The following is a 13,612-nucleotide window of genomic DNA, read 5'->3' as shown; positions in this document are numbered from 1 at the left end:
GCAGGAAGTCGAGGAAGGTGTTGATAATTGCGTCCTCATCATGGGATACAGCAGGAACGGCTACGGTTTCATCGTGGTTCATGGCTGTGTCGGTTGCATGGTGGATGCCAATTGTGGCTGCTCCGATGGCTGCGGGGTTGGAGGGTTCACGGGCAGCAGATGAGAAATTGGCCACAACAAGTGTTGTGGTAGCATTGGCGTCAACAAAGGCTCGTTCTGCCTGTTCAGCAGTAGCGCGTGAAGAATCCGCAAGAGTGGCAGTAGATTGGGCTACAGCATTATTGACGACATTCTTGGCGACATCTGGCTTGGTGTCATCTGCAACAAGATGGTGCCCTTGGTGACGGATCTTGCACGACGTGCCATGTTCAGGTATCGTTCGCCAGCACGACAAAAGATCAGGCTTTGCAGGAGCATGGCCATTGGCAGTAGCAGGCGCAGATCGGGTCATGTGCATCACGACAAGGAGCAAGGCAGGGGCGTTCTTGAGTTCGACATCAGCCCCAAGGGCTGCAGTGGGTTGTACAGGCAAGCTGTTGGCGATCATGGGAAAAGGTGGAGCCGCTTGCATATTGGTGCGCATGCCCAGGGTATCCAGGCCGTCCCAGCGATTGATACCATGTGGGAAAGGATGGCCAGGGGGCCTCCCACTATCAGAGGCGCAGAAAGAGAACATTATAACTGTGTGTGTTCTACATCGTGCACAGAAGGTGATGCAGGTAGTGTGTGTGTGTGTGTGTGTAAGAGAGAGAGAGAGACAAAGGTAGAGAGAGACAGTACACAACGATGTAGGTGGGTAGGCGGTTATTGGATTGCTCTGATTGTAGCGTGATTACATGGGGTGATTATAAAGGCTGGGAATAGTGGATTTGAACGGGTGCTGGTGCCTCTTGGTTTCTCGAGGCATGACAGCTGGAATATTTTATTATATTCCAACATGTATTGCTTCCCCTACTTATTTCGCGGCGGCGTTCAATTAAAATTATTATCTTCCAACTCTTGCTGTACAGCGTTTACTTGCACCATGGACAGGCTGTTTGGATGGTGTAGTCCATCATCGCAGACCACGTCCCCGACTCTGAGACGTGGTAACATTCGCAGTCGCCACGCGACGCTTGTCCAAGCTGCAACCAGTACCCTACGATTTCAACATGTCACAGAAGCTCTCAAGGATGACGTCCGCCTCCTTACCCAAGCTCGTTGCAGAGAGAAGCTGGCTGCTCTAGGCAGCAAAGACGGTGTTGCGGCGCTTCTCCGAACAGATCTGAAGACAGGAATTGGATGGCCCGTGATAGAGATGGAAGACAAGCAGGCGTTTACACAGCGGCTTCAATGGGAGCTCCAAGGAAGAAGAAAAACGTTTGGAGTAATTAATTGCTCAAGGCCCAGTAATTACGGCAGATTGCTGTGGCAGGTGCTCAAGAAAGAAGTCTTTTCAAACATTTTGGGACTATTGTATGTAGTTTGTGGTATGTTGCTGTGTGTTTTGAGGAGTGTGGATTCTGAGCTGTCCGCCTATATTAAGAATGGCTTCATGATCATAGGCTTTCTTGTGATAAATACTGGCATCTACATTGGTGCTTTTTACTGGATATCAAAGACATTGCTCAGGATGTGGATGGGCCAGGATGATCATAAGCAGGTTCAAGTTGTAAGATTTGGGAGAAGATGGTGAATTTCACCTCACGCCATCGTAGTGGGTGATATTGTGGAGCTTCAGGCTGCTGAGAAGGTTCAAGCATGTCATGGGCTGCTGGTAGAGAATCATTCATTGCAGACTTCAGGTGATGAAGACGAGGCCGGTCCGCTTACCTTCCTGTCATCGGGCACTATTGTGCACAACGGCTTTGGCACAATGCTAGTCACGGCTGTCGGAGATGACACGCATGATCGAAGCTGGTGCAGATTTGCAAACACGAATGAACTCACTCCTCTTCTTAAACATCTTAATTCCTTGAAGTCCCCGTCTTCCAAATTGCAGCTCTACTTGTCGTTTTTGTTTATGATTATCCTCCTTCCCTTTTATTTTCTGGGCATTTATGATTCTAGTCCTTCTGGCCCTTACATACCAGGGCAAACCCGTCCTATTGTTGTTGTATACGACCTACTTTATAACTTCTACAACAGTCTTACATTCTTTGAGGTTTTGGACGTTACTGATGGGATCCTTTTTATGGTTACCCTGGCTGTCGTCTACGTTATTTCCCAAATGATGGCCAGGCACGTTTCGATCTCTAACCTCTCCACTTGTGAGTCAAAGCTTGGCTTCATCACGACCATTTGCTCTGGAAAAAAAGAGGATTGTTAACAGAGAATGCAGTGAACGTTGAAAGATTATGGATAGGACGTTATTTGTGCAATGAGACTCATGCAAAAAATCAATCACTGAATTATATAGTTTCTAAGCCCATCCTATCGCTTCTATGTCAAGCAATAGCTATGAATACCATTGGAAATCTCCATAATGAGGCTTTTTCATATGGTTTCAAGATGAGCTGCGGTAGCTCTATGGAAAAGGGGCTTCTGAAATGGGTTTACAAGAAGCAAATGGATATAGACGGAGACGGGAGGACATTCACAGCCTTGGAGGCAGAGCCATTCTGCTCTGACAGAAGGCGATCTGGAGTAGCTGTAACTCGAGCAGGATGGGGGGATGATTGTGTTGTGCATTGGAGGGGAGCTGCAGAAGTTATCCTGCCTTTTTGTCGCAGACGAGTAATCATTGATGCAGCAGGCAGTGATGTGGCAACCATGGACTTTTCGGAAGAGGAGCGGTGCAAAGTTCAGGACACAATTGCACACATGGAAGAGAGTGGCATGAGTTGTTTGGCATTAGCATATTGCAAAGCAATTAGAGACAATTCAGAGGAAGCCATCATACAACAAGAAGGTGGATGTATCACTACAAGTTTTAGACATTTTTACACCTATGAAAATTGAGCATAAATATCACTTTTATCACTCTAAAGTGTGAATAACGTTTTTTAGACTCCATTTGAATGTAAATATTATGGCTTTTACACATGGCACTTTTTCTACATCCCTTTTCTTCGGGTGAAAAATTGAACTATACTTTTTTCTAGCAATAAAATAGGAATTTCTAGGTAGAAATAGCAACTTTCTTACGTGTAAATATTTATACTTTAAACAAGCTCATGTGTTTTTTTTGCAATGAGTATATTTACTTACCTTTGAGTAGCATTTCAACGGAATTTTTTTAATACAACTATACACGGCATGAATTTTTCTCACACAATCACAACTTTATTTTCATAATTTTTTTCACTCTTATTTGAGCTCCACACTTAAATAGTTCTAAGTAGCTATCTTTCACAATAGGTATTTTTCTTGCGATCTAATTTTTTTCTATGAGGATCAATGACTAACTTTAACCTATGTACATACCAACAGCCATATTGAAGGACAAAAGAATTCTTTTTTCTTCCTTCCAAGCTGGATCTTTAAGCCGGTTGCTGTTGCTTCCACTATGGTTTCTTGGTGAAATGGCTTCTCTCTCTACACCAATGTCCATGCATCTGTGCTTCTCAAGCTATGCTCCACCGTCTCTTGAAACTTTGGAAAGGGCCTGACAAGTGCACAAATCTCTGAACTCCTTAATCCATCTCAAGAGTGCTTCTACGTACCTCAACACATGAATAGAGCTCACATCAATCTAATTTATGTTCTCTTTTTTACATTGCTTACTGATGTGGTGTAGAGCTTCAACATGTGCTCATGCGGCACGAAGCATCTTCAAACATGTTTCAAAATCTTGCCACTTGTTTTCTCTTCCGATAATCTTTGGTTGCAACTCTCCTCAAAAACCCTAGCTCAACAGCTTTTTGTTATGCATTTATATCGAACACGACAACAACCTTGAAAGATGGAGTAGACCAGGAGGAGCTGCTTACAACGAATACTACATCCCCTATTTCCAGCCATGGTTATGCACATCCAGCATTTCCAGGTTCAACCAAATTCAAAAAATGGTGTCGCTCATTTCATATATCACCTTGTTTCGTGTATTGTGCAATGGTAGAAAGAAGCACATGTGTAGTATGGCATATGTGGGTAACATGCACTTCTTTTTGCAAGGTAAATCCACATCACGTATGCGCCACATGATGCCTAAATTTATGAACCAGGCCTTCAATGTTGTTTCTCCTTGTTAGACAGATAGCTTTGTGACCATGAAATTGGCACAAGAGAACCCACGGGAGTGGTTCCTCGCACTGAATTACTTCGTGCTTGGCCATCCAATTCTCCAAGAACATTGTGTCAAGCTCAACATATGTGCCCATCCCCTTTACAACTAGCCCAGATGATTTCAACCCCTCTTGGGTTGCAACTCTCACAACCTCGCCTAAATTAGATATGACATTTTCCGAGCTCTCTTCCATGGTCCTACAGGAACTTTGGACATGTTCAATCAAGGTATTCAATAACAATAATTAGACATAAAATACTTACAACACAAAATCACAATGCACTTTCTATATGTGGATTTCAATACTTCCAAATTGCTTATACATCCTCAATTTTTATAGTAGCTACCAATTTGTACATCCCTTCTCTCTCTCTCTCTCTCTCTCTCTCTCTCTCTCTCTCTCTCTCTCTCTCTCACATGGGTTACGGTATGCTGCTTATGGTGCATTCATCGTCACAACAACTTAAGATTTGATGTTGGTAGGTTCAGAGGGATAACAACAATCAACACGATATGTCGCATGTGCTATTCAAAGAAGGCTTTGACATCCACAATGCAGATGAGACTGGATGAACTACCCATTATAACACCCTCTTATTTTTGGGCACCCGTGGTATTAGTGATCACACATACCCCACACAATGCCTACTAGTAATACTTCTAGATTCATCTTAGTATCTAGAAGTACTTCTAGATCCATTACAAATTCACCAATTTGTAATGGATTGGTCTCATGGGTCATTTTGGCCTCTTGGAGACATTAATATACCATTTCATGTCATTTCATCTCTCTCTCTCTCTCTCTCTCTCTCTCTCTCTCTCGCCCCACCCCCGCCCCGCCCCCCCCCAATTTGTACATCCCTCTTTCACCAACTTGTAACAGATTGGTCTCATAGGTCAATTTGGCCTTTTGAAGGCGTTACTATGTCATTTTATTTTGTTTCCCCAATATAGGTCAGTTTGGCCTTCTCAAGAAGATAATATATCATTTATTTCATTTCCCCCGAGAATATAGATTATTTGGGCCTTCTAAAGGCATTTTTGTCTACCAACACAATCCATTTTGGCGTTTAGAAGGTGTCAATGTAACATACCATCCCTCTCTCTCTCTCTCTCTCTCTCTCTCTCTCTCTCTCTCTCTCTCTCTCAATAGGGTTTCTCTTACTAGCTTGTCCATAGTCAACATGATCCTCGACGATAAGCGTGATCACAAGTTGTTATGCTGCGGTTTTTCTGTATACAACAAGATTTTCCTATTTGGCTATTAAACAAGCGTAATCCTTGTAAGTAGAAACGGCCATTCCATGCACACACTGGGTCCTTAGGTGCGGTACAATTAGTACAACAGGTAGCGGCGTTTTCCCATGATGTTAAGCTTGAGAACGTCGCGGCCTACTACTGTAGGCTAAGGCCGGGGGCTCAGACGAGTCGGAGGCAAGGAAAATGAAAGGGACGCCAATCATGGAAGGTGTTATCTGATTCAAAAAAATCTACGTGCTTGATATTCGGACCCCCACAGAAACTGGTGACACCCCCCTCTCGAAAACCTTGCACTTCACTCGCTTTTCAGCGTGAAATGCGGTGCGTCATGATCGAACCTGCGTGGACGTGATAGCAGCCTTCAACCCCACCACTCGCCTACTACTTTGTCATTGATATTGACGCTTAAAAACAAAGATTATATCTTGGTGCCGCCTTTTTGAAGCCGTGCTCCGAACCCGAGCTAAATTTATGGCCAAGCGCCCTTATTGTTTTGAGAAATCGTGCCAATATGCAGAGGGAGCAGTAGCGCCTGGCGCTACTACTAAACACCCAAGTTGTGGCATTTGAGGAAAGGCATGGCGGGTCCCCCCACTCCTTGACAGAAACAATGTAATCATGAAGCGAACAGCACTAGTATTCTTCTAGCAAATGAAACATATTGTGCATCGCAACCTAGTGCAGACATTGTTCGTGCTAGCTGATTCCCCAGCAACGTCGTCTCGCTTGTGCCATCACTAGCTCGTGCTCAATATTGGCCATTCAAGGAGGGCAAGCATGTACACTAGCAACTACAATTGCGCCTCCTGGGCGTCCATTAGCGCCATCCAATGGACTATGGGCACATCTGTATGGACTATCTCCCTGCCCAGCACAGATGGCAAGAATGTTCTCACCACAGTCACCACGGACGACACTCTGCTAGCGACGAAGGACGACTGCCTATCGGAGTAGTGGGTGGAGCTGGCCTCCGCAGGGCTCCCATCGCAAATTTCTACCAAGATCAACATCATCAGCCGCTTCTAATAGGTGACATTTTAAATCAAGAGCTGCTGTTCATGCTTGGAAATAGATTGACGTTAGCGAAAAGGTGAGGGAAATGTAGAGAGAGAGAGAGAGAGAGAGAGTGAAAGGATCTATTAGTACCTTCAAGAGGCCAAAATGACCTATGAGACCATTGAAACCGTATTAAGCTAAAACCGTTCCAAACTAGTGAATCTGATACCATGTTTGAGTACAAAACAGAGATGCTAAAATGAATATACAAGTGATACTAGCTAGAACTGTGTAGGGTATGTGTGATCACTGATACAATGGGTGTCCATTACAATAGGGTGATCTAATGGGTCATGAGTTTATCCTCTTGTGTACTCTAGATGTCGAGATAGTATGGCTCGAATCCTCTACTGCAGTCCCCATCAATGTTGTGAACCTCCACTCTTTAGTCACAAGCATCTAGATCTCACTAGCTCCAATGCTCAGTCAATGAGAGTACTATGGGTGTGAGCATGAGCCGAGCTTTGCAGTGGTGGCTGCTCCTCTGTTTGTCCAAAATCTAGAGAGTCAGGAATGAAATGAAATGACATAGTACTGTCGTCAAGAGGCCATAATGACCTATGAGACCAAACAGACACAAATTGGTGAATCTGATACCATGTTTGGGTACAAAAAAGAGATCCAAAAAATGAATCTAGGAGTTCTACTAGCTGGTACTGTGTGGCATATTTGTGATTTCTCATACAACGGGTGCCTAGTACTAGAGGGTAATATAATTTGTGATCATTGATACAATGGGTGCCTAGTACAAGAGGGTGATATAATGAGGTGGCTTATACTCCCCTACTCCCATCTCCTGTAGCATGCGCATCAATCTGGCTCTTGGCACCATATTGTAAAATGATTTTTTGCAAATCCACAAAGCTATAATAAATCCATCTTTCCTGTGGCCTCCCCTCCTTGATGATGTCTCTAAGTGTCCGAATGTGGTCAAGAGTGGAGAAGCCTCTCCTGAAATGCTCATGTCGTGCTGCATGTACACCCTCACTCTCTACAGAGCTCCTCAACTTTTGCTTAGGGATAGATGCATACAACCATGCCAATGTGTGTTCAATCATAATAGTATGATAGTTTCTAGCCTTCGTAGGATCACCTACCTTGAAGATGGGCATGATCTGAATTAGACCCTCACAAATGCACGAGTGAACGTGACTGCAAGAACCTTCGTCAACATATCTCTAGCATGTATAAAGTTCTCTACTACTACATGATCATACGCTCTCTTGGTCTTCATCCTGTCAATGGTTGTCTTTACCATCTCAGTGGTAAAGAAGGTACTTGTACATGGACATGGCTCAAGATGATCTGGAAGGGGTGTCTACACATATAAGGATGTTGCATACGGACTCCATACATCAAAAAAAGTAATCACTAGGGGAGGAGAGTGCTTGTGAAAGAGACGCCATGCCTCTCCTGAGTCTCTTCTCAAGAACAACTGGTATAAGTCCCGCTCCATATGAGCTCAGAACACTCGCTTCTTGCATCGCACAAGGTTCAAGAAAGCTATCGGAGATTGACTATGATCGATGATCTTCAAGGGTGGTATATATATATATATATATATATATATATATATATATATATATATATATATATATATATAGAGAGAGAGAGAGAGAGAGAGAGAGAGAGAGAGAGAGAGAGAGAGAGAGAGAGAGAGAGATGAAATGATATATTAACATCTTCAAGAGGTACAAAAAAGAAATACTAAGATGAATCTAGAGGTGCTACTAGAGTCGAAAGAAACTCTACTTAACATATCTAAGGTATATAAACAAGGACAGGCAGTGGGCAGGGGAGGTGGGGGGTTGATGAAAGCATCTAATATATTAATGCCTTCAAAAGGCCAAAATAACCCATGAGACCAATCTGCTACAAACTGGTGAAAGAGGGATGTACAGAGAGAGAGAGAGAGAGAGAGAGAGAGAGAGAGAGAGAGAGAGAGACGTTTTATATTAACCAATCTATCATAATTGGGGATATGAGAAATACTACTAAAGATGTAAAGGGTGGGTAACATGAGCCTCACGCGTTCATATACAAAAGAGGAAAATTAATCTCAAAGAAAAGATAGCGGCCCAAATTCTTCCCTAAATGATAGATGATGATACCCTAAATCAAGACCTTTGCTTTCACCTTTTACTCCAAAGAGAGAGAGAGAGAGAGAGAGAGAGAGAGAGAGAGAGAGAGAGGTCATTGTTATTACAATTGTTCACATGCCTCCAATAGAGGCCAATTATGTGCTTAGCTAGCAATTTTCACTTATAGATCTTGTGCTCTTTCATTAAAACATGGAGAAAGAGTTCTTAAAAGGCATCTCTTTCTAGAATACAAGGGAAGTTACTCGATTTGTTAAAGGCTAGGCTCCAATTGATACACACGCACCATACTCAATAGTAACATCTACGAAAGCAATCTTCTATATATGTTTGCGCCTTTATGGGAAGCCTTGGGAGTGGACATACAAACACATCAAGTTGAATTGCATAGCTGGGCACAAGATAAATTTTCGACCTTGAAGATTTACTTACCGCAAGAGAAGCACGTTCATGATAATGAGAAGGTGACCTCTTCCACTTCCCTAGGTTACAATACTACCTAAATTATCTCCGAGATATTGTAGGCCTTTCAAGATACTCAAGCGAGTGGATAATCGAGCTTACAAACTCTCATTACCACTACATTCTCGTATTCATCCAATTTTTCATCTAAGCCGTTTATGAAAATGCCTACATGGAGCAACAATGTTGTTGACCAGCAAATTTTGGTTGATTTCGTTGAGCCTTCTACCCAACCGCATGAACATGAATGTATCCTCAACTATCATGATTTACGTATGTGTCATCATGTGCGTCGACAGGCTCTTGTCAAGTGGAAAGATCGATCTAAAGAAAGTGCCACTTGGGAAAAAATTCGTGCTCTTAAGAAGAAGTTTCCCACTTTTCTTTTTTAGGACGAAAACACTTCGCCAAGGAGGGAATAATGTCATGCCAATGGCAGAAACGGCATTGGTGAAGGACCAGGCCCAAGGGGCTAACTGCTACTGTGGATAGAGAATGAGGTCCAGGGGCTATTAGTAAAGGGGGGTTGGGAGGTTCATTCTAAGGCAGTCCCACCAGGGGCCTTGCATGTATCCACTTTGCATATCTCTATTTCTGAAAATGACTCTCTACTAAGCACAAATCTACCTATTCACTTGGATCATTCAAACGAAGAAGTGAGAGAGGTAGATTGTGTTCTTTTCCACAAAATTAATTACATGCAATCCCTGAACTTTGGCTATGTTTATTGGTGTTGGTAAATAGTCGACATGGAAGATGTTTGATTTGGCTAAGACCATGGAGTTTCAATCATCAAGTATTTTGTGAGGATTTCATTTTAGTATTGGTTACTTCATGGGTTGAGACCTAATTTTCTGCTTATAGATGATAGTTTATGTAGGTGCTTAACCATGCATTAGTAGACTTTGACGACAGAAGTGATATGGAGACATCTAGATGGGAAGACTTCGTTGGTTTGTTATCTCGTTGAGCTAAATATTGGGACTTGCATGCTAATGTCAATTTTGTTTTAGGATGGTGATACTACACTACTCATTACCATATCAAAAAATAAGCCAAAGGTCATGTGCTTGAACGTAATTGTCCCAAACACAAAGTGTGAAGAACAAACTCTATCTATTAATGGTGTTTGAATGGTATCTATATGTCTACTTATAGTGTGGAAACAAAGAGACCTTCAATGATATTGGTGGTTTGATGTCATTAAAGGGCGCCCCCCTTGAAAGGGCTCAAGAAATTCTTGTTTTTGCAGCCTTTAAAGGATCTCACAAACAAGAAATCATCACAGTGATGTCATCATTTCAAGGGTCTGCTCATTGTCAACTGTTTGTAGAGACTTCAAATCTCTATTTTTGTAATGTTTTTGAGATGGAATGGTTTTTGAAGAGAGAAGGAAGAGAAAGTGGAAAAGCTAAAAGAGTTACCAAAGTTCTTGCTAGATGCAAAGAGAATAACTCTACCCTGGTACAAGCCCTTTTCTTGGTATACTAATCCAATCAAGCATGTTTTAATGTTGTGAATTGTTTCTATTTTATTGCAGGTTTGTAAGTCTAAAAAGAGGAATTTGATTCCTTCTCATAACATTATTGGCTCATGTATTGCTACTAACATCTTTGGTCTTACAAATGAGCGTGTTGCGTTGTAAATTTGATAGATTTTTTATCAAAGTTCTTACACAAGTGTAATATATTTTTTGCAGAATGGGGCACTTAAGATGACAAGAAAAGAAGCGATAGCTCTTAAACTGATGGGCGAGCACAACATAGATGTCATGTATCGGTAACTAGTTGACTTTTAAAAGAGTTGCAATGGACTACTCCGAAGGAATCATTTTATTTCAAGAAAGAATGTCAAGACTCAAAGGCATTGGATGCTTTAGTACGTTGGGCCATTGGGCAAAACAAGATTAAGCTCAAAGATAAAGATATGGGTTAGGATGAAGTTGAACTTGTTTAAAGTCAAGTTCACTATGGAACTTTGGTGATAAACATTGTTGTTAATTCTGACATCTTGTTTGGGCAGTTTGACATGTATTGCGCAGGCGTATATCTGACTTATAAAGCTAAAAGATTTTGTGGGATAAGTTAATTATTGCTCTTGTTATAGTCTTGAATGCTTGTATGATAGTTGATTGATCACTATTAGCAGTTTTCATACTAAACAACTAGCCATAAAAGATGTTTGAATTGATAGTTTTATGTGTACAAGATAGAGATTCCTTTCCATATGTGATAAATTTATAGCTATGAAAATATATTAGAGGTGTGAATGTTTCTAATGTGTAAACTTTTTAGGTGTCAATAATATAACTACAAAAAAATTATATATGAGAATAAGGATCCTTTAGTCATTGTGAAGTGAAAAAATTTACCCTGTTCAATTTTTTGCACTGACGGTGACCATTAATGTCTCTCTTTTGCTTAGAAAATAAGGGCAAGGCTCCAACTAGAAAATTTTTCCACTGGTTTTCTACCTTCCAATGTATTAATTAGCTCGTTAAAAAAATCAACTTAAGAATGAATAATTTTCAATGTCACAAGTGGAAATAATTTACACTCAAGATTGATAATTCTCTCAGTTAAGAGAGGAAATATTTATTATTATAAGATGTGTGAGTAAAAAATATTTGCATTAGCAATAGAAATGTAGAATGAAAATAATTCTATGGTGCACTACAATCTTTAAGAGCCTTGATTAGAAAAAAATTCACACCATGAACTTGTAAGGTCTTGAATGTCTAAAAGTTGTAGTGTATATTATGCAAAATTCCTTGCAAGAGACTGATCTGACACTCCTTGCTGTGGTGGGCATGAAGGATGCATGCAAAGAGGAGGCCAAGGACCACGTGAGGAAGGTGAAGGAAGCGGGTGTGAGGGTTATTATGGTGACAAGGGACAGTGTTGCGGCGGCAAAGACCAGTGCCGAGAAGAGCGGAATTCCTGATGGAGTCGACGATGCAAACATGGTTGTGGATGGAGCCACCTTTCGGAGGTGGAAACGGCTACCAAGATTGGCTGTGTTGGCAAGGGAATCTTAGGCTGATAAGCTTCTTTTGGTTCAGAGCCTTCAAGCTTATAATACAAGGGGGATATTGGCAATTACTGGCCACAAATCCACAGACGTTGAGGCATTAGAGAAAGCTGATGTTGGTTTCTCCTTGAGCAGTGGCACACAAGTGTCCAAGGAGAATTCAGATCTTACACTTTTGGACGATAGCTTTGGCAGCATCGTCGAGTCCATAAGATGGGCTCGCGGGTTGCGTTGCAACATCCAACAATTTGTCCATGTTCAAATCACAACCAGCGTTGCAGTTGCTCTCTTATCCTCATTGAATGGAGCTCAAGACCAATGGATATCTCTCATGACAACACTTGCAGCTATCGCACTTGCCTGCCAATCGCCTCTTCGCAGTCTAATGTTGGAGCCTCCACTCCCTTGTAGTCAGCCGCTCTTCACGTATTCCATGATGCGCGATGTGTCCCTCCAGGCTGCTTATCAAATCATTCTCTTTGGCTGGATGCTAGATGACAATTACAATATGTACGACAGTGTCACGTTCAACACCCTCGTATTCTGCCTGGTTATGAACATCATAATTGCACACAAATTGCAGCATCCAAAGGATATGGTGAAGGTGGTTCAGGGTGCTTTAAGGCTGCTACAGAACGATGGGACGCATGGCCTATACAAGCTGCTAAACGGCCTTGGCAAGTGGTTAAAGCTATCGATCTTGCATTTGAATCGGTATAAGTTGTTAATGACAACCATTACAACCATTTGCATTGCGCAAGTGTTGATCGTGCAGTTCAGCTACAGGTCCGTGTTTTTAACCAAGCCGGAGCCGCTGCAAAATAGTCACAGCTGGATTTTATGTGTAGGACTGGCTTTGGTTGGTTGGGCGATTTGGTTGGGCGATTGGCGTGCTTGGAAAATGCCTACCTGTGCCCTCTACCCCTATCACCGGCCTCATCTCAACGTGATCCCTGCAAGGTAGTTCCACTCACCATTATCCTTATAAAATACAATGTACTTTCACACGCAATCACCTTAACCTTCTAAGCTCACCATTGGTCTATTGTCTGTACAAAGATTCTCTATTGGCACCTTAGAATCACTATTTCTTGATGCCAAGCACTTCAAAAGCCATGTCATCTTTAGTAAACAATACAATGCAAGAATAGTCCCCACCACAAAAAGAAAGTCACAGCATCATTGCAGGCCCATTATATCTCACAAGACAAGCGATCAAATTCAAATAATTGATGTTTACTGTGAAGAAAGCTAAACTTATGGGCCCCTTTATACTTGAGATGGCAAACTTTCACAATGATGATTCTTAATAAGCAGCGTTCAACATTTTGCAAAGAGGCTATTGGACATGGGCTACATCCTATGACCCTTAAATGAATACTACCTTGGAGGATCCTTGGAGCATTTCCCAAAGTCTTTATATATATCTTTCGTTCTCTAATTGGAGCTAGATGGCAATGTCTTATTACAGCCCATGTGTTTACTTGTGTGGCCTTCA

General features: G+C 41.9%; 1 protein-coding gene across 1 annotated transcript; it reads left to right on the top strand.

Annotated features, from left to right (window-relative positions):
• The first annotated feature begins 2,547 nt into the window (after positions 1 to 2,547).
• Positions 2,548 to 13,078, top strand: LOC147450608 (calcium-transporting ATPase 8, plasma membrane-type-like). Its single transcript, XM_086520491.1, has 4 exons — positions 2,548 to 2,890; positions 6,950 to 6,958; positions 11,835 to 12,049; positions 12,146 to 13,078. Exons 1-4 carry the CDS (start codon positions 2,548 to 2,550, stop codon positions 13,076 to 13,078), a joined length of 1,500 nt encoding a protein of 499 aa, XP_086376617.1.
• Positions 13,079 to 13,612: the final 534 nt, after the last annotated feature.

Source organism: Adiantum capillus-veneris, chromosome 9 (genome assembly GCF_014529385.1).
Source record: "Adiantum capillus-veneris isolate H3 chromosome 9, ASM1452938v2, whole genome shotgun sequence".
In the NCBI taxonomy this organism is placed as follows: domain Eukaryota; kingdom Viridiplantae; phylum Streptophyta; class Polypodiopsida; order Polypodiales; family Pteridaceae; genus Adiantum; species Adiantum capillus-veneris.
The sequence above is the reverse complement of the archived record's forward strand: the minus strand, read 5'-3'. Positions and strand labels throughout refer to the sequence as shown.